The 18,501-nt window shown below is 43.3% G+C and overlaps 1 protein-coding gene across 1 annotated transcript in view; it reads left to right on the top strand.

Moving 5' to 3' along the window:
• tasora (transcription activation suppressor a) overlaps window positions 1-18,501 on the top strand; it is a 28,722-nt gene that overhangs the window by 1,515 nt on the left and 8,706 nt on the right. Inside the window, exons 2-14 of the mRNA XM_029774409.1 lie at window positions 10,973-11,118; window positions 11,217-11,309; window positions 11,396-11,468; window positions 11,768-11,859; window positions 11,982-12,116; window positions 12,332-12,462; window positions 13,083-13,114; window positions 13,294-13,399; window positions 13,565-13,668; window positions 14,835-14,938; window positions 15,027-15,099; window positions 15,172-15,440; window positions 17,887-18,454. Coding sequence (XP_029630269.1) covers window positions 10,973-11,118; window positions 11,217-11,309; window positions 11,396-11,468; window positions 11,768-11,859; window positions 11,982-12,116; window positions 12,332-12,462; window positions 13,083-13,114; window positions 13,294-13,399; window positions 13,565-13,668; window positions 14,835-14,938; window positions 15,027-15,099; window positions 15,172-15,440; window positions 17,887-18,454 — 1,926 coding nt within the window. The remainder of the gene's footprint in view (window positions 1-10,972; window positions 11,119-11,216; window positions 11,310-11,395; window positions 11,469-11,767; window positions 11,860-11,981; window positions 12,117-12,331; window positions 12,463-13,082; window positions 13,115-13,293; window positions 13,400-13,564; window positions 13,669-14,834; window positions 14,939-15,026; window positions 15,100-15,171; window positions 15,441-17,886; window positions 18,455-18,501) is intronic.

The following is an 18,501-nucleotide window of genomic DNA, read 5'->3' as shown; positions in this document are numbered from 1 at the left end:
GATTGCGTCAAGGGACAGCTCTGGGGAAGGGTACCAAAAAATGTCTGCAGCGTTGAAGGTCCCCACGAACACAGTGGCCTCCATCATTCTTAAATCGAAGACGTTTGGAATCACCAAGACTCTTCCTAGAGCTAGCCGCCCGGCCAGACTGAGCAATCAGGGGAGAAAGGCCTTTATCAGGGTGGCCAAGAACCCGATGGTCACTCTGACAGAGCTCCGGAGTTCCTCTGTGGAGATGGGAGAACATTCCAGGAGGACAACCATCTCTGCAGAACTCCACCAATCAGGCCTGTATGGTAAAGTGGCCAGACAGAAGCCACTCCTCAGTAAAAGGCACATGAGAGCCCACTTAGTTTGCCAAAAGGCACCTAAAGGACTCAGACCATGAGAAACAAGATTCTCTGGTCTGATGAAATCAAGAGAAGCCAGGTTTCCTCCAGCGTCACGTATGTAGGAAACCCTACGGTGAAGTATGGTGATGGCAGCATCTTGCTGTGGGGATATGTTTCAGCGGCAGTGTCTGGGAGACTAGTCGGGACCGAGGGAAAGATGAACAGAGCAAAGTACAGAGATCCCTGATGAAAACCTGCTCCAGAGCACTCAGGACCTCAGACTGGGGCGAAGGTTCACCTTACAACAGGACAATGACCCTAAGCACTAGGGATGCAACGGTACAATGGGCCCACGGTTCGGTATGTATCACGGTTTGTGGGCCACGGTAACCATACGGTTTCAGTATCTTTATATTTAAGAAAAAAATGTAAACGCATCACCCTTTAAATAATGAACTCTTTATTTTGCCTGTAGACAAACTTTCCATTCAGAAAAACGGCAGCATGACTGACTAGGCCTGGTTTCTGTCTCTACTGTATGAAATCAAGGGGAGAAAAACATGAAAATGAAGTGCTTCTTAGCTTTGACAACCTGTTGCTCTTCATCTCCCAATCCAGTACATAGTGAACCGTCACAGTGAGGTAGCTTTGAGTTGCTCTGGAGGTCCAACTATCAGTAGAGAGAGCTAGATAGGGTGTCTGTGTCAATTTCTCTCTGATGTTTCATAGAGTTTGGGAATTAGTTTGCTGCTGAAATGTGTGCGGGAGGGGACATTTTAACGCTGGTAAACATTTTTTTTTATCAGGTGACGAAATCCCGAGTCAGTATATGGCTGCAAATCTTTAGCTATGAATACTCCCACTGCTTTTGTTATTTCTTTGTTTTTCAGAATTTGTCGCAAATTGTTGTTGTAAGGCAGCAGCGAGAGATTGTGTTTTCGCTAACAAGTGGACTCTCCTTGCTCCAGCTCCACCTGCAAGGGATACGGCCGGGTGATGGCCACGTAAATGTCCCGTTAGAAGTGTTTCCGCTCGAGTAGACGGCAACTGTACTTTGTTTGTTTATGGTCTTCTTACCCTCGTCATCATGTTGAACGCTGAATCCAAATTGTTCCCTCTCAGTGGATTTGAAAGACGTCGGTGCCTTTTCAAATTTGCTCCTCTCTGTCTCGCTAGCGCTCACCATTGTCTCCTTGGAGCTGAGAGAATTTGTTTTTAGTTTCCCCTCTTCATGGAGCCCCTTCAGGGAGGTTTCCTACTGAGATGTTATTGCAAATTGTACATTAGTTGTTTGGGGGGGGGGGTTGCGGTCACTACATTTTGAGACATTGCTGTGGAGTAAAGTTTGTCAACCCTCAGCAGCCCCCTAACGGCCACAAGCTGCACGTCTGGTTCTGTGGATCAGAATGTACAACGTGTGTGTAGTCTGCAGCGCAATAAGCAAGTTTGGAAATTATAGGAAAATGACAGGCATACCATAATTCCGCAGTTCATGTGTGCGTATTGAACCATACCGAACGGTTCGATAACATACTGTATACCGTTACATCCCTACTAAGCACACAACCAAAACAATGCAGGAGTGGCTTTGGGACAAATGACCTTGAGTGGCCCAGCCAGAGCCCGGACTTGAACCCGATCAAACATCAATGGAGGGACCTGAAAATAGCTGTGCAGCAACGCTCCCCATCCAACCTGACAGAGCTTGAGAGGATCTGCAAAAAAGAATGGGAGAAACTCCCCAAATACAGGTTTGCCAAGCTTGTAGCGTAACACCCAAGAAGACTCAAGGCTGTAATTGCTGCCAAAGGTGCTTCAGCAAAGTACTGAGTAAAGGGTCTGAATTCTTATGTAAATGTGATATTTCAGTTTATTTTTTATACGTTTGCAAAAATGTGTAAAAAAACTGTTTTTTGAGGTACTGTGTGTAGATTGATGAAAAAAAAACAATGTAATCCATTTTTTAATAAGGCTGTAACTAGAGGTCGACTGATTGTGATTTTAACGCCGATACCGATTATTGGAGGACCCCAAAAAAAAACGATGCCGATTTTCTCTTTTTTCTTTTTTTCCCTTTTTTTTAATAATAATGACAATTACAACACTACTGAATGAACACTTATTTTAACTTAATATAATACATCAATAAAATCAATTTAGCCTCAAATAAATAATGAAACATGTTCAATTTGGTTTAATTAATGCAAAACAAAGTGTTGGAGAAGAAAGTAAAAGTGCAATATGTGCCATGTAAGAAAGCTAACGTTTAAGTGCCTTGCTCAGAACATGGGAACATATTTTTTTTTATTTTTTTATTTCACCTTTATTTAACTAGGTAGGCAAGTTGAGAACAAGTTCTCATTTACAATTGCGACCTGGCCAAGATAAAGCAAAGCAGTTTGACAACATACAACAACACAGAGTTACACATGGAGTAAAACAATTATACAGTCAATAATACAGTAGAAAAATAAGTCTATGTACAATGTGAGCATATGAGGTGAGAAGGGAGGTAAAGGCAAAAAAAGCCATGGTGGCAAAGTAAATACAATATAGCAAGTAAAACACTGGAATGGTAGATTTGTAGTAGAAGAAAGTGCAAAGTAGAAATAGAGATAATGGGGTGCAAAGGAGCAAAATAAAATAAATAAATACAGTAGGGGAAGAGGTAGTTGTTTGGGCTAAATTATAGATGGGCTATGTACAGGTGCAGTGATCTGTGAGCTGCTCTGACAGCTGGTGCTTAAAGCTAGTGAGGGAGATAAGTGTTTCCAGTTTCAGAGATTTTTGTAGTTCGTTCCAGTCATTGGCAGCAGAGAACTGGAAAGGGAGATGGCCAAAGGAGGAATTGGCTTTGGGGGTGACCAGAGAGATATACCTGCTGGAGCGCGTGCTACAGGTGGGTGCTGCTATGGTGACCAGTGAGCGGAGATAAGGAGGGACTTTACCAAGCAGGGTCTTGTAGATGACCTGGAGCCAGTGGGTTTGGCGACGATTATGAAGCAAAGGCCAGCCAACGAGAGCGTACAGGTCGCAGTGGTGGGTAGTATATGGGGCTTTGGTGACAAAACGGATGGCACTGTGATAGACTGCATCCAGTTTGTTGAGTAGGGTATTGGAGGCTATTTTCTAAATGACATCGCCAAAGTCGAGGATCGGTAGGATGGTCAGTTTTACGAGGGTATGTTCGGCAGCATGAGTGAAGGATGCTTTGTTGCGAAATAGGAAGCCGATTCTTGATTTAACTTTGGATTGGAGATGTTTGATGTGAGTCTGGAAGGAGAGTTTACAGTCTAACCATACACCTAGGTATTTGTAGTTGTCCACATATTCTAAGTCAGAACGTCCAGAGTAGTGATGCTGGACGGGCGGGTAGGTGCAGGCAGCGTTCGGTTGAAGAGCATGCATTTAGTTTTACTTGTATTTAGGAGCAGTTGGAGGCCACGGAAGGAGAGTTGTATGGCATTGAAGCTCATCTGGAGGGTTGTCCCACCCTAGTCAACAGCCAGTGGAATCGCGTGGCACGAAATACAAATACCTCAAAAATGCTATAACTTCAATTTCTCAAACATATGACTATTTTACACCATTTTATAGATACACCTCTCCTGAATCGAACCACGTTGTCCGATTTCAAAAAGGCTTTACAGCAAAAGCAAAACATTAGATTATGTTAGGAGAGTACCCTGCCCAAAAAAATCACACTGCCATTTTCAAAGCAACTAGCATGCATCACAAATACCCAAAACACAGCTAAATGCAGCACTAACCTTTGACAATCTTCATCAGATGACACTCCTAGGACATCATGTTACACAATACATGCATTTTTTGTTCGATAAAGTTCATATTTATATATAAAAACAGCATTTTACATCGGCGCATGACGTTCAGAAAATATTTTCCCTCAAATGCTTCCGGGGGAATCAGCGCTACAATTTACACAATTACTATTCGAAAACATTGTTAAAATGTAATATTGTCATTCAAAGAATTATAGATTAACATCTTGTGAATGCAACCGCATTGCCAGATTTAAAAATAACTTTACTGGGAAATCACACTTTGCAATAAACGACGTGGTATGCTCAGAAAAATAGGCTAGGCGATACATGTTAGCGCCATCTTGGAACCATCTAAAATCAAATATACTATTGTAAATATTCCCTTACCTTTGATTATCTTCATCAGAAGGCACTTCCAGGAATCCCAGGTCCACAACAAATGTAGTTTTGTTCGAAAAAGTTAATAATTTATGTCCCAATTGTTCCTTCTTGTTAGCGCGTTCCGAAGGCTACTCATAATGTACGAGGCGTGCTGGACTTGTCGTCACGAATGTGCAAAAAATATATATTTACGTTCGTTCAAACATGTCAAACGTTGTATAACATAAATCTTTAGGGCCTTTTTCAACCAGAGCTTCAATAATATTCAAGGCGGACGATTGCATTGTCTTACTAAACGTTTTGGAACAAAAGGGTTCCCATGGGTGCCCGCGTCATAGTAGTAATGGCCCTTCCCCTGTGACCAACATTCCAAGCCTCTCTTTGGGTCAGTTTCTACCATAGAAGACTCAAACCACTTTGTAAAGACTGTTGACATCTAGTGGAAGCCTTAGGAAGTGCTAAATGATTAATAAGTCCCTGTGTGTTTCAATAGCAAAGGCTTGAAAGTGATTCCACACATCAGATTTCCACTTCCTGTTAGGATTTGTCTCAGGGTTTTGACTGCCATATGAGTTCTGTTATACTCACAGACACCATTCAAACAGTTTTAGAAACTTTAGAGTGTTTTCTATCCAAATCTACTAATTATATGCATATTCTAGTTACTGGGCAGGAGTAGTAACCAGATTAAATCGGGTATGTTTTTTATCCGGCCGTGCAAATACTGCCCCCTATCCCCAACAGGTTAACACAGTGTCCAAAGAAGGGCCAGAATTATACAGAATGGTGTCGTCTGCGTAGAGGTGGATCAGAGACTCACCAGCAGCAAGAGCGACATCATTGATGTATACAGAGAAAAGAGTTGGCCCAAGAATTGAACCCTGTGGCACCCCCATAGAGACTGCCAGAGGTCCGGACAACAGGCCCTCCGATTTGACACACTGAACTCTATCAGAGAAGTAGTTGGTGAACCAGGCGATGCAATCATTAGAGAAACCAAGGCTATTGAGTCTACCGATGAGGATGTGGTGATTGACAGAGTCGAAAGCTTTGGCCAGGTCAATGAAAATGGCAGCACAGTATTGTTTCTTATCGATGGCGGTTACGATATCGTTTAGGACCTTGAGCGTGGCTGAGGTGCACCCATGACCAGCTCTGAAACCAGATTGCATAGCGGAGAAGGTGCGGTGGGATGCGAAATGGTCGGTAATCTGTTTGTTGACTTGGCTTTCGAAGAGCTTAGAAAGGCAGGGTAGGATGGATATAGGTCTATAGCAATTCCCATATGAAAGCTGGTGGTTCCTTTTAACATGAGTCTTCAATATTCCCAGGTAAGAAGTTTTAGGTTGTAGTTATTATAGGAATTATAGGACTATTTCTCTCTATACGATTTGTATTTCATATACCTTTGACTATTGGATGCTCTTATAGGCACTTTAGTATTGCCAGTGTAACAGTATAGCTTCCGTCCCTCTCCACGCTCCTACCTGGGCTCGAACCAGGAACACATCGACAACAGCCACCTTCGAAGCAGCGCTACCCATGTAGAGGAAGGGGAACAACTACTCCAAGTCTCAGAGCGAGTGACGTTTGAAACGCTATTAGCGCGCACCCGGCTAACTAGCCAGCCATTTCACATCGTTTACACCAGCCTAATCTTGGGAGTTGACAGGCTTGAAGGGGTGGGTATAATTTGTGGAACGTTCCAACAGGAATCTGTTCCAAAAAAACGTAAAGTTAAAGGTTGGCAACCAACAACGCATACAAAGTAGCAACGCATACAAACCTAGCTAACTAGCTGCCGAATAGGAAATCAACTCACCACGTAGTTTATTCTTAATGTTTGTCCATAGGCAACCAGAGTGAGGACAGACATTTTTCGGAATAAACGTGATGAGTGAAAAATCTTATTCTGCCGCTATACAACTTTGTATGCGTTGTTTTTTGGCAACCTTGTTATTTACAAAGTTTTTGGAATAGATTCCTGTTGGAACGTTCCACAAATTATACCCACCCGGCTTGAAGTCATAAACAGCGCAATGCTTGAAGCACAGCGAAGGGCTGCTGGCAAAACGCACAAAAGTGCTGTTTGAATGAATGCTTACGAGCATGCTGGTGCCTACCATCGCTCAGTCAGACTGCTCAATCAAATCATAGACTTAATTATAATATAATAAAACATACAGAAATACGAGCCTTAGGTCATTAATATGGTCAAATCATGAAACTATCATCTCGAATAATTTTTCAGTGAAATACGGAACCGTTCCGTATTTTATCTAACGGGTGGCATCCCTAAGTCTAAATATTCCTGTTACATTACACAACCTTCAATGTTATGTCATAATTACGTAAAATTCTGGCAAATTAGTTCGCAACGAGCCAGGTGGCCCAAACTGTTGCATATACCCTGACTCTGCGTGCAATGAACGCTAGAGATGTGACACAATTTCATGTTAGCAGGCAATATTAACCTCTATGGGCTAGGTGGCACCAAATCGTCCCACCTACGTAACAGCCAGTTGAATCCTGTGGCGCGATTTTCAAAACCTTTGAAATGCTATTACTTCAATTTCTCAAACATATGACTATTTTACAGCTATTTAAAGACAACTCTCGTTAATCTAACCACACTGTCCGATTTCAAAAAGGCTTTACAACGAAAGCAAAACATTAGATTATGTCAGCAGAGTACCCAGCCAGAAATAATCAGACACCCATTTTTCAAGCTAGTATATAATGTCACATAAACCCAAACTACAGCTAAATGCAGCACTAACCTTTGATGATCTTCATCAGATGACAATCCTAGGACATTATGTTATACAATACATGCATGTTTTGTTCAATCAAGTTCATATTTATATCAAAAAACAGCTTTTTACATTAGCATGTGACGTTCAGAACTAGCATACCCACCGCAAACTTCCGGTGAATTTACTAAATTACTCACGATAAACGTTCACAAAAAACATATCTATAATTCTTAAAATAATTGTTACAGAACTCCTTTATGCACTCGCTATGTCCGATTTTAAAATAGCTTTTCGGTGAAAGCACATTTTGCAATATTCTGAGTAGATAGCCCAGCCATCACGGGCTAGCTATTTAGACACCCACCAAGTTTAGCCCTCACCAAAGTCAGATTTACTATAAGAAAAATGTTATTACCTTTGCTGTTCTTCGTCAGAATGCACTCCCAGGACTTCTACTTCAATAACAAATGTTGGTTTGGTTCAAAATAATCCATAGTTATGTTAAAATATCCTCTGTTTTGTTCGTGCGTTCAAGACACTATCCGAAGGGTAAATAAGGGTGACGCGCCCGACGCGTTTCGTGACAAAAAAAATCTAAATATTCCATTACCGTACTTCGAAGCATGTCAACCGCTGTTTAAAATCAATTTTTATGCCATTTTTCTCGTAAAAAAGCGATAATATTCCGACCGGGAGTCGTTGTTTTAGTTCAAAGACAGAGAAAATAAAAACATGGGGTCGCCTCGTGCACGCGCCTCAGTCTCATTGTCCTCTGATAGACCACTTACCAAAGGCGCTAATGTTTTTCAGCCAGGGGCTGCAAAGACATCATTCAGCTTTTTCCCGGGTTCTGAGGGCCTATGGGAGCCGTAGGAAGTGTCACGTTACAGCAAAGATCCTCAGTTTTCAATAAAGAGAGTCAAGAAGCCCAAGAAATTGTCAGACAGGCCACTTCCTGTAAGGAATCTTCTCAGGTTTTTGCCTGCCATATGAGTTCTGTTATACTCACAGACACCATTCAAACAGTTTTAGAAACTTTAGGGTGTTTTCTATCCAAAGCCAATTATATGCATATTCTAGTTTCTGGGCAGTAGTAATAACCAGATTAAATCGGGTACGTTTTTTATCCGGCCGTGCAAATACTGCCCCCTAGCCCCAACAGGTTAATCGGACGATTTTTATTTATTTATTTGTAATAATGACAATTACAACAATACTGAATGAACACTTATTTTAACTTAATATAATACATCAATAAAATCAATTTAGCCTCAAATAAATAATGAAACATGTTCAATTTGTTTTAAATAATGCAAAAACAAAGTGTGCCATGTAAAAAAGCTAACGTTTAAGTTCCTTGCTCAGAACATGAGAACATATGAAAGCTGGTGGTTCCTTTTAACATGAGTCTTCAATATTCATCGACAACAGCCACCCTCGAAGCAGCGTTACCCATGCAGAGGAAGGGGAAACAACTACTCCAAGTCTCAGAGCGAGTGACGTTTGAAACGCTATTAGCGCGCACCCGGCTAACTAGCTAGCCATTTCACATCGGTTACACCAGCCTCATCTTGGGAGTTGACACGCTTGAAGTCATAAACAGCGAATGCATTGCGATGGGCTGCTGGCAAAACGCACGAAAGTGCTATTTTGAATGAATGCTTACGAGCCTGCTTCTGCCTACCATTGCTCAGTCAGACCGCTCTATCAAATCATAGACTTAATTTTAACATAATAACACACAGAAATACGAGCCTTGGGTCATTAATACGGTCGAATCCGGAAACTATCATCTCGAAAACAAAACGTTATTCCTGTTACATTGTACAACCTTCAGTGTTATGTCATAATTACGTACAATTCTGGCAAATTAGTTCGCAACGAGCCAGGCGGCCCAAACTGTTGCATATACCCTGACTGCGTGCAATGAACGCAAAATGACACAATTTCACCTGGTTAATATTGCCTGCTAACCTGGATTTCTTTTAGCTAAATACGCAGGTTTAAAAATATATACTTCTGTGTATTGATTTTAAGAAAGGCATTGCTGTTTATGGTTAGGTACAGTCGTGCAACGATTGTGCTTTTTTCGCAAATGCGCTTTTGTTAAATCATCCCCCGTTTGGCGAAGTCGGCTGTCTTTGTTAGGAAGAAATAGTGTTCGCAACGAGCCAGGCGGCCCAAACTGCTGCATATACCCTGACTCTGTTTGCAAGAGAAGTGACACATTTTCCCTAGTTAAAAGAAATTCAAGTTAGCGGCAATATTAACAAAATATGCAGGTTTAAAAACATATACTTGTGTATTGATTTTAAGAAAGGCATTGATGTTTATGGTTGGAGCAACGTGTACTTAAGTGATTATATGCAACGCAGGACAGGCTAATTAAACTAGTAATATCATCAACCATGTGAAGTTAAATAGTGATTATGAAAGTTTTTTATAAGATAAGTTTAATGCTAGCTAGCAACTTACCTTGGCTTCTTACTGCATTTGTGTAACCTCTTGGAGTGCAATGTAAAGCAGGTGGTTAGAGTGTTGGACTAGTTAACCGTAAGGTTGCAAGATTGAATCCCTGAGCTGACAAGGTAAAGATCTGTCATTCTGCCCCTGAACAAGGCAGTTAACCCAACGTTCCTAGGCCATCATTGAAAATAAGAATGTGTTCTTAACTGACTTGCCTAGTTAAATAAAGGTGGGGAAAAAACAAAAAAAACGGCCAAATCGGCGGCCAAAAATAACGATTTCCGATTGTTATGAAAACTTGAAATCGGCCCTAATTAATCGGCCATTCCGATTAATCGGTCGACCTCTACTTCGTACAGTCATAAAAATCCTGGAAAAATCATGGTGTGCGCATCAGCTGCTTGTGTGCAAATGTGAGTGGGCCAGAGGAGGGAGAGAGATTAGATAGTAGGTCTATAAATTAATTACAGAGGACTAACTAGGTACCCAATTCAACACATATTGTGTATGCTGGATTGCAGGGGCGCAACTTTGGTTTTAGAAGTGGGGGGACATAACAATTTTTTTTATCCAGTCGGATAAACACTCCAAACAGCCTACCCAACGTCTCGGAGGCGTCCGCATGGTCCTGAAGCACACCGTTGCCTTGTTTTGTATCATATTCCAATGCTAAAACAGGGGGGGACAAAAATGCTAATGTCCCCAGTGAAAGTTGCACCCCTGCTGGCTAGTTCTCGGTAGTTAACTATTTAGCCATTATCATGTATTAATATAATTGTCATGTCCGAATTCCTAAACTTTCCATCGGCGTAACCGCAAATGGCGACATGCAATTGATGTATGGGTGCGTTCAAAAAAACGATGCTTAGCCTACTCGGGTTGTAAACCGCATCTCCAGAGCCCAACATTGGGAGCTGAGAAATGACTGACACTGTTGAAAAGCTGGGATTCCCCTCTATTCAACATTGGTCATGTCATTCTGACAACTTTAAAATATATTCCTAGAACAGCCTAATTGAAAAATATTTCCCATATGACTTGAGCTTTCGGGAAAGTAAAACAAATCTGTCGTACTTTTCGAAAGGACAAGTGACAGAAAAAATGTTTTTCAAACCCTGTGTATGTATGTGTGGGACACTATTTAGTGCTTGATTCTAGATTGCTGCATTATTTTGTCACGGGACAAATAAATTGTGATTGGGATAGACAGACTGTTGAACTGACCAACCTGACTGTCTCTTGTCTCCAACAGCCTTGTTCCAGTATGTGTCGTCAGAGTCCCGGGAGTTTGAAGACATCTTGACCATCCTGTCATCCAACTACAGAGAAGCCAGCTCCAATGGGATGTTCATGTACACCAAGCCAAGACTGGTCCACAGCGAGCAGTTGGAGAAGGACGTAAGCAATGCTTTAGGCCGGCTGACGTCATCCAGAAATACCATTTAATCTGCAGCACAGATGTTTTTTCATATTTTTTATCATTGTTTGATTGATAGTTTGTAGAGAAAAGGAGAGAGCTGAAGCAGGATGGGAGGACAGAGAAGGAACTGGAGGAGACCCACTGTTTCCTGATGGCTGACACCACCAAGGTAAGAACCTATGGTATTTACACATTTCTATGTACGATTGAGTATACATATTACATATAATAATACTGTTATACCCCTGGTTATAGCTGCCATGGATCTGTGAGAAGGGCCTGCTTGTGGGACACAGCTGGATCACAGCTCTGGGGAACCCCGCCAAGGGTAAGGTCATCGTCCATCCACTTTTGGGCTATTTAAACACGACGAGGTGTTGGCAAATGTAGTTATTGAAGTTTGTGTTATACAGCTATTTCTAAACTGAAGTGAGGCTAATTGTAGAATATTTTACATTTTTTGTGATAGTAAAACCAAAGATTTTTATAACTAAGAGACTGCTGGCCAATGGGCTTCCTCTCACCTTTCACATTTATACATCCAGTGAAATATGTCTCATTGTTCCATCTGTGGTAAAATGCTTATAAGGAGGATTAAGACTGAATTGTTTCTGTTGTGTCTTTCAGGTGTTTATCTGTCTAAAAACTCAGACCTACTGCAGATCAATCCTTTTAACCCTGGAGTCATGGGAGAGATCATCATATTCAAGGTCATCAAGGTAACAAAAACTACCGTTGTTGTTTTTCTCAAAAGTTCTCTTGTCCTTGGTCAGGGAAAATTCAAGGCCATTTTGAACATATAAATGAAAGTGCTCTCTCTCTCTCACACACACACACACAGGGTAAAGTGAAGAGCATCTATGAGAACATGTCAAAGAACCTTCTGGACCCCACGCCCAAGTTTGACAGTCATTTCTCCAAGAATGCCAGCAAAGTGACATCTCTCACCTCCTATAGAGCATACGAGCTTACTCAGGTAACTACTGGTACTAACAACACTGTGTGTGTGTAGAGGATGGGGATCAGTAAATGTGTTATACCAGTTACATACTGATATTCTGTTTGTATGGAAAACAGAAACATCTGTAAAATCAAACTGAATATGCAAGTGCGGCATTAAAGTTTCTTGTGTTTAAGTCGTCATACTGGAAGTCCCATTCTGTCCTGTTTGTCTACTCTTTCCCCCCACAGCAATACTTCTATGAGTATGACTTTGATGAGCTGAAGCCGAGGCCGAGGCACGTGTGTCCCTATGCAGTGGTCTCTTTCCAGTTCAAAGGCAAAGATGCTCCTCTTCAAGCCAAGCCCATGGCTCCCCTGAGGTACTCCAGCACAGATAGAACAATGAGACGGGTATTTCACCGGATGTATAAATGTGAAGCATCCGCTTGGTGTTTCCACTCACTACAGAATATGGTAGTGAGAGGAAGCGCAGTGGGAGGAGATGGATTTTGGCCGACGTTCTGCAAATTTTCTCATCGATGAAACATTTGATCTCCATACAGTTGTCTGTTACGAACAGAGTGGATTCAGTTTTGTAGACTTTACCCTTTGCCAAAGTTTAAAAAAAAATAGCATTATTTACAAGGAGTTTAAAGGCAAATTTAGTTATTGCGCACTTCAGAGTAGGCATTCCCTAACGGAAATACATTTACATTTTAGTCATTTAGCAGACGCTCTTATCCAGAGCGACTTACAGTAGTGAATGTATACATTTCATCCATTTCATTTCATGCATTTAAAAAAAAAACTGAGCCACAGGGAAGAAATATGTAGCTGCATGCTAGAATGGATCTCCCTAGCTCGTACCTGGCTCTGCCCACCTCCTCGCTTGTTCTGCCCACTATGACTAATTTGTTCCCATTGGAAACAACAGGCTGTGGCCTAATACAGGTGTATATGTGACAATGTTAGGTAAATTGCTGTTTTCTTTCGCTATCAGGTCAAACAGCCAAACGTCTGAAGGAAGTACAGGTAATCCATATCTTTTGAGAGTAATTCATGAACAGCGCAAAAAAAATATGGAGGGTTGTTTTAAATTGTAGTCATTGAGCAGACGCTCTTATCCAGAGCGACTTAATAAACTAAGTCCAGTCACTGTGTTTGTGTTATTTGTTGGTGGCTGTATGACTGTCATGTTTGTTTGTCTACAGGCAGGAGTAAATACACAGTGTGGAGTGGAGAGCTGGTGAATGAGGGTAGAGCAGTGTCCCAAGTCTCCTTCTGCTCCTTCTCCCCCCCCTTCCTGCCTTTCAAACTGTGAGTCCTGGGACCTCCTTTACAAATCAATGTCAACTTGATAATGAAGTCAATGTTAATTTTTAACGTTTGCTTTTCAGCCACATTACATCTAAAGATGTCCATGTGAAGAGGATTGAATGTTAGTAAATTAACCTGTGTCTTTGTGTGTGTGTGTGTTTCTAGGCCTGAGAAGCTGGAGCTGGGTCTGGTGATGTGCATAGACCAGGTGAATCAGATGATCCCCTCAGCTCTGTTCTCCTGGAACCTGTACGCAGGCAGCCACGAAGGTACACATTACAGGAGGAACATATTACACACACACACACACACCACACACACTGGTTTTAAGCAGGTGCTGGAGATCAAGTAATATACACACTACCGTTCAAAAGTTTAGGGTCACTTAGAAATGTCCTTGTTTTTGACAACTGTTGTGCTGATTAAAGAAGCAATAAAACTGGCCTTTAGACTAGTTGAGTATCTGGAGCGGAGCATCAGCATTTGTGGGTTCGATTACAGGCTCAAAATGGCCAGAAACAAAGAACTTTCTTCTGAAACTCGTCAGTCTATTCTTGTTCTGAGAAATTAAGTCTATTCCATGCGAGGAATTGCCAAGTAACTGAAGATCCCGTACAACGCTGTGTACTACTCCCTTCACAGAACAGCGTAAACTGTCTCTAACCAGAATAGAAAGAGGAGTGGGAGGCCCCGGTGCACAACTGAGCAAGAGGACAAGTACATTAGTGTCTAGTTTGAGAAACAGACGCCTCACAAGTCCTCAACTGGCAGCTTCATTAAATAGTACCCGCAAAACACCAGTCTCAACGTCAACAGTGAAGAGGCGACTCCGGGATGCTGGCCTTCTAGGCAGAGTTGCGAAGAAAAAGCCATCTCAGACTGGCCAAAAAAAGGAAAAGAACACAGACACTGGACAGAGAAAGACTGGAAAAAAGTCTTGTGGACAGACAAATCTAAGTTTGAGGAGTTTGGATCACAAAGAAGAACATTTGTGAGACGCATAAAAAATTAAGATACTGGAGGAGTTCTTGACGCCATCTGTCAAGCATGGTGGAGGCAATGTGATGGCTATCACTCCATTTTGCATCGCCATGCCGTACCCTGTGGACGGTGCGTAATTGGAGCCAATTTCCTCCTACAATAGGACAATGACCCAAAGCACTGCTCCAAACAATGTAAGTACTATTTAGGGAAGAAGCAGTCGGCTGGTATTCTGTTTATAATGGAGTGGCCAGCACAGTCACAGGATCTCAAACCTATTGAGCTGTTGTGGGGGCAGCTTGACCGTATGGTAAGTAAGAAGTGCCCATCAAGCCAATCCAACTTGTGGGAGGTGCTTCAGGAAGCATGGGGTGAAATCTCTTCAAATTACCTCAACAAATTGACAACTAGAATGCCAAAGGTCTTCTGTAATGTCTGTGTGTTGGTATTGTAGTGTTGAAGAATGGAACCTACTGCAGTCTGCTGGAGGTAGTGGAGAAGAGCAAGTCAGGTGACCGTCTGGCAATACTGCTACAAGGCCTGGAGACACAGAGACTGGTAGGTCCAGGTCCAGCACCTCCTGGAGAGCCACTGGGATTGCAGGCTTTTGCTCCCGGCCTGTTCTAAACACCTCTTCTATGCGCAGGTGCTTGTCCACGCGTTGGCTGACAAAGGATTCCTCTTCCTCCTGTCTTCAGTTCAGATGGCTGCTCCAACTGGTAGGTCATAAAGTCTTATGTGCTAAAACTGTGAAGAATGTAATCTGCTATAGTAATGATTGTGTTTTTCAGAAAGAAGAGATGGGTGGAAAAGAGGCCTTCAAGCACTCTTCGTTTTTCAAGAGTCAAGGGATATGACAAATTACAGTACAAATTGTCAAGCTACCCAGGAGCCTTTGCAGTCGTCATTCTCCCGTGACACTGTGATGCCTCAGCTTAAAAGCTTTGTCCCGGCCCTGCATCATGCCCTGGTCAAGGTACGCTGCAACCCGCCTGCTGACCTCTCGGCCGGGGTCGAGCACCAGGCCAGGGACTACCTAAGTGGACTTCACGATGGAAAGGTATAAATGTGTGACATGATAATGATATGCTATTATAAACCAGGTAGTTTGCGTCATGGATGCGGATTGGCTGAAACCCGTGGTATATTGGACATTATAAACTGGGTGGTTCGAGCCCTGAATGCTGATTTGGCTGACAGCCGTGGTATATCAGACCACATACCAGGGGTATGACAAAACATTTATTTTTACTGCTCTAATTACTTTGGTAACCAGTTTTTAATAGCAATAAGGCACCTCAGGGGTTTGTGGTATCAGAACAGCCCTTAGCCATGGTATATTGGCCATATACCACACATGTGCCGAATACAGTGAAATGCTTACTTAAAAGCCCTTAACCAACAATGCAGTTAAGAAAATACCAACACAAAAAAAGTAAGATAAGAAAAACCAATAATTAAAGATCAGCAGTAAATAAAAATAGCGAGGATATATACAGGGGTTACCGGTACAGAGTCAATGTACAGGGGGCACCGGCGTTGAGGTAATTGAGGTAATTATGTACATGTAGGTAGAGTTATTAAAGTGGCTATGCATAGATAATAACAGAGTAGCAGCAGCGTGTGGGGGGGGCAATGCAAGTAGTCTGGGTAGCCATTTGATTAGCTATGACTTGGGGGTAGAAGCTGTTTAGAAGCCTCTTGGACCTAGACTTGACGCTCCGGTACAGCTTGCTGTGTGGTAGCAGAGAGAACAGTCTATGACTAGGGTTGCTGGAGTCTGACAATTTTTAGGGCCTTCCTCTGACACCGCCTGGTGTAGAGGTCCTGGATGGCAGGAAGCTTGGCCCCAGTGACGTACTGGGCCGTACGCACTACCCTCTGTAGTGCCCTGGGGTCGGAGGCTGAACAGTTGCCATACCAGGCTGTGATGCAACCAGTCAGGATGCTCTCAATGGTGCAGCTGTAAAACATTTTGAGGATCTGAGGACCCAGGCCAAATCTTTTCAGTCTCCTGAGGGGGAATAGGTTTTGTCGTGCTCTCTTCACGACTGTCTGGGTGTGCTTGTACCATGTTAGTTTGTTGGGGATGGGGACGCCAAGGAACTTGAAGCTCTCAACCTGCTCCACTACAGCCCCGTCGATGAGAATGGGGGTGTGCTCGGTCTGCCGTTTCCTGTAGTCCACAATCATCTCCTTTGTCTTGATCACGTTGAGGGAGAGGTTGTTGTCCTTGCACCACACGGTCAGGTCTCTGGGTCCTTAGCTTGGTGATGAGCTTTGAGGTCACTATGGTGTTGAGCGCTGAGCTGTAGTCAATGAACAGTATTCTCACATAGGTGTTCCTTTTGTCCAGGTGGGAAAGGGCAGTGTGGAGTGCAATAGAGATTACGTCATCTGTGGATCTATTGGTGCGGTATGCAAATTGGAGTGGGTCTAGGGATTCTGGGATGATAGTGTTGATGTGAGCCATGACCAGCCTTTCAAAGCATTTCATGGCTACAGACGTGAGTGCTACGGGTCTGTAGTCATTTAGGCAGGTTACCTCAGTGTTCTTGGGCACAGGGACTATGGTGGTCTGCTTGTAACATGTTGGTATTACAGACTCAGACAGGGAGAGGATGAAAATGTCAGTGAAGACACTTGCCAGTTGGTCAGCGCATGCTTGGAGTACACGTCCTGGAAATCTGTCTGGCCCGGCGGCCTTGTGAATGTTGACCTGTTTAAAGGTCTTACTCACATCGGCTGCAGAGAGTGTGATCACACAGTCGTCCGGAACAGCTCGTGCTCTCATGCATGTTTCAGTGTTACTTGCCTCGAAACGAGCATAGAAGTGATTTAGCTCGTCTGGTATGCTTGTGTCACTGGGCAGCTCTCGGCTGTGCTTCCCTTTGTAGTTTGTAATAGTTTGCAAGCCCTTCCACATCCTACGAGCGTCGGAGCCGGTGTAGTACGATTTGATCTTATTCCTGTATTGACGCTTTGCCTGTTTGATGGTTCGTCGGGAGGCAGAGCGGGATTTCTTCTAAGCTTTTGGGTTAGAGTCCCGCTCCTTGAAAGCGGCATCTCTACCCGTTAACTCAGTGCGGATGTTGCCTGTAATCCATGGCTTCTGGTTGGGGTATGTACGTACGGTCACTGTGGGGACGACGTCCTCGATGCACTTATTGATTAATCCAGTGACTGATGTGGTGTACTCCTCAATGCCATCGGAAGAATCCTGGAACATATTCCAGTGTGTGCTAGAAAAACAGTCCTGTAGTTTAGCAACTGCTTCATTTGACCACTTTTTAATAGACCAATTCACTGGTGCTTCCTTAAATATATTTGTTTTGACTAGATTTCTGTCTGGAGTCAAAGTTTTCCCCATATCATCCAAAGACAGCTGGTGCATGTTATTGATGATCTATTGGGTTTGTTATACTGTCAAACTTTCTGTATGACATGGAGCTAGTGATTTTCCATGCAAGCAGACGGTAAAGTACTGCATCATCTCTCCTCTCTAGCTCCGCCACGTTCCCATGACTGAGTACGACACCAAGCTGGATGACCGGGGGAAGCTGTTTCCGGCTCCAAAACACCAGAAGCTCAACATGGAGGGCTACCTGCGCTCCTACGTCTACAGCCCTAACCTCTACACCATGCCCGTGGTCCGAGCCAAGGAGATGATGGAGAGTTACTGTGTCGTGCCTGATGACATCAGCCCTGTGACTGATTGGGAGGGTGGTAGTAGGGCCAGCGGGGACAAGCCAGTGGTAGGGTCAGAGGTCAAGCTTAATGGTCCCACTGCTGCCCAGCCTCCGGCGGTCCAGGTGAACCTCTCTCCGTTTCAGTCTCGCACTGACTCCAACCCTCAGAAAGTGAAGGAGCTGATCAACTTGATACTGAAGTGTCGGAAGAATGCAGAGGGGGATGTGAGGAAGAGAGGGGAGTCGCAGGGAGGAGCGAAGGAGGGGGCAGGCCTGTTGGACCCCCGTGGGCTGAAGAGGAAGCTGGAGAGGGAGACTGCAGAGAGGACTCTGAAGTACCTGAAAAAGGCCTCACAGGAGAGGGGCGGAGTGGACAGCAGGCCAGGTATGGTAGGCCTTACTGAGGGGTGGTGCCTTGGAATTGCTTCAATA

Source organism: Salmo trutta, chromosome 14 (assembly GCF_901001165.1).
Source record: "Salmo trutta chromosome 14, fSalTru1.1, whole genome shotgun sequence".
NCBI classification, from domain to species: Eukaryota; Metazoa; Chordata; class Actinopteri; order Salmoniformes; family Salmonidae; genus Salmo; species Salmo trutta.
Note: the sequence above shows the minus strand (reverse complement) of the source record. Positions and strands in the feature narration are given on the sequence as shown.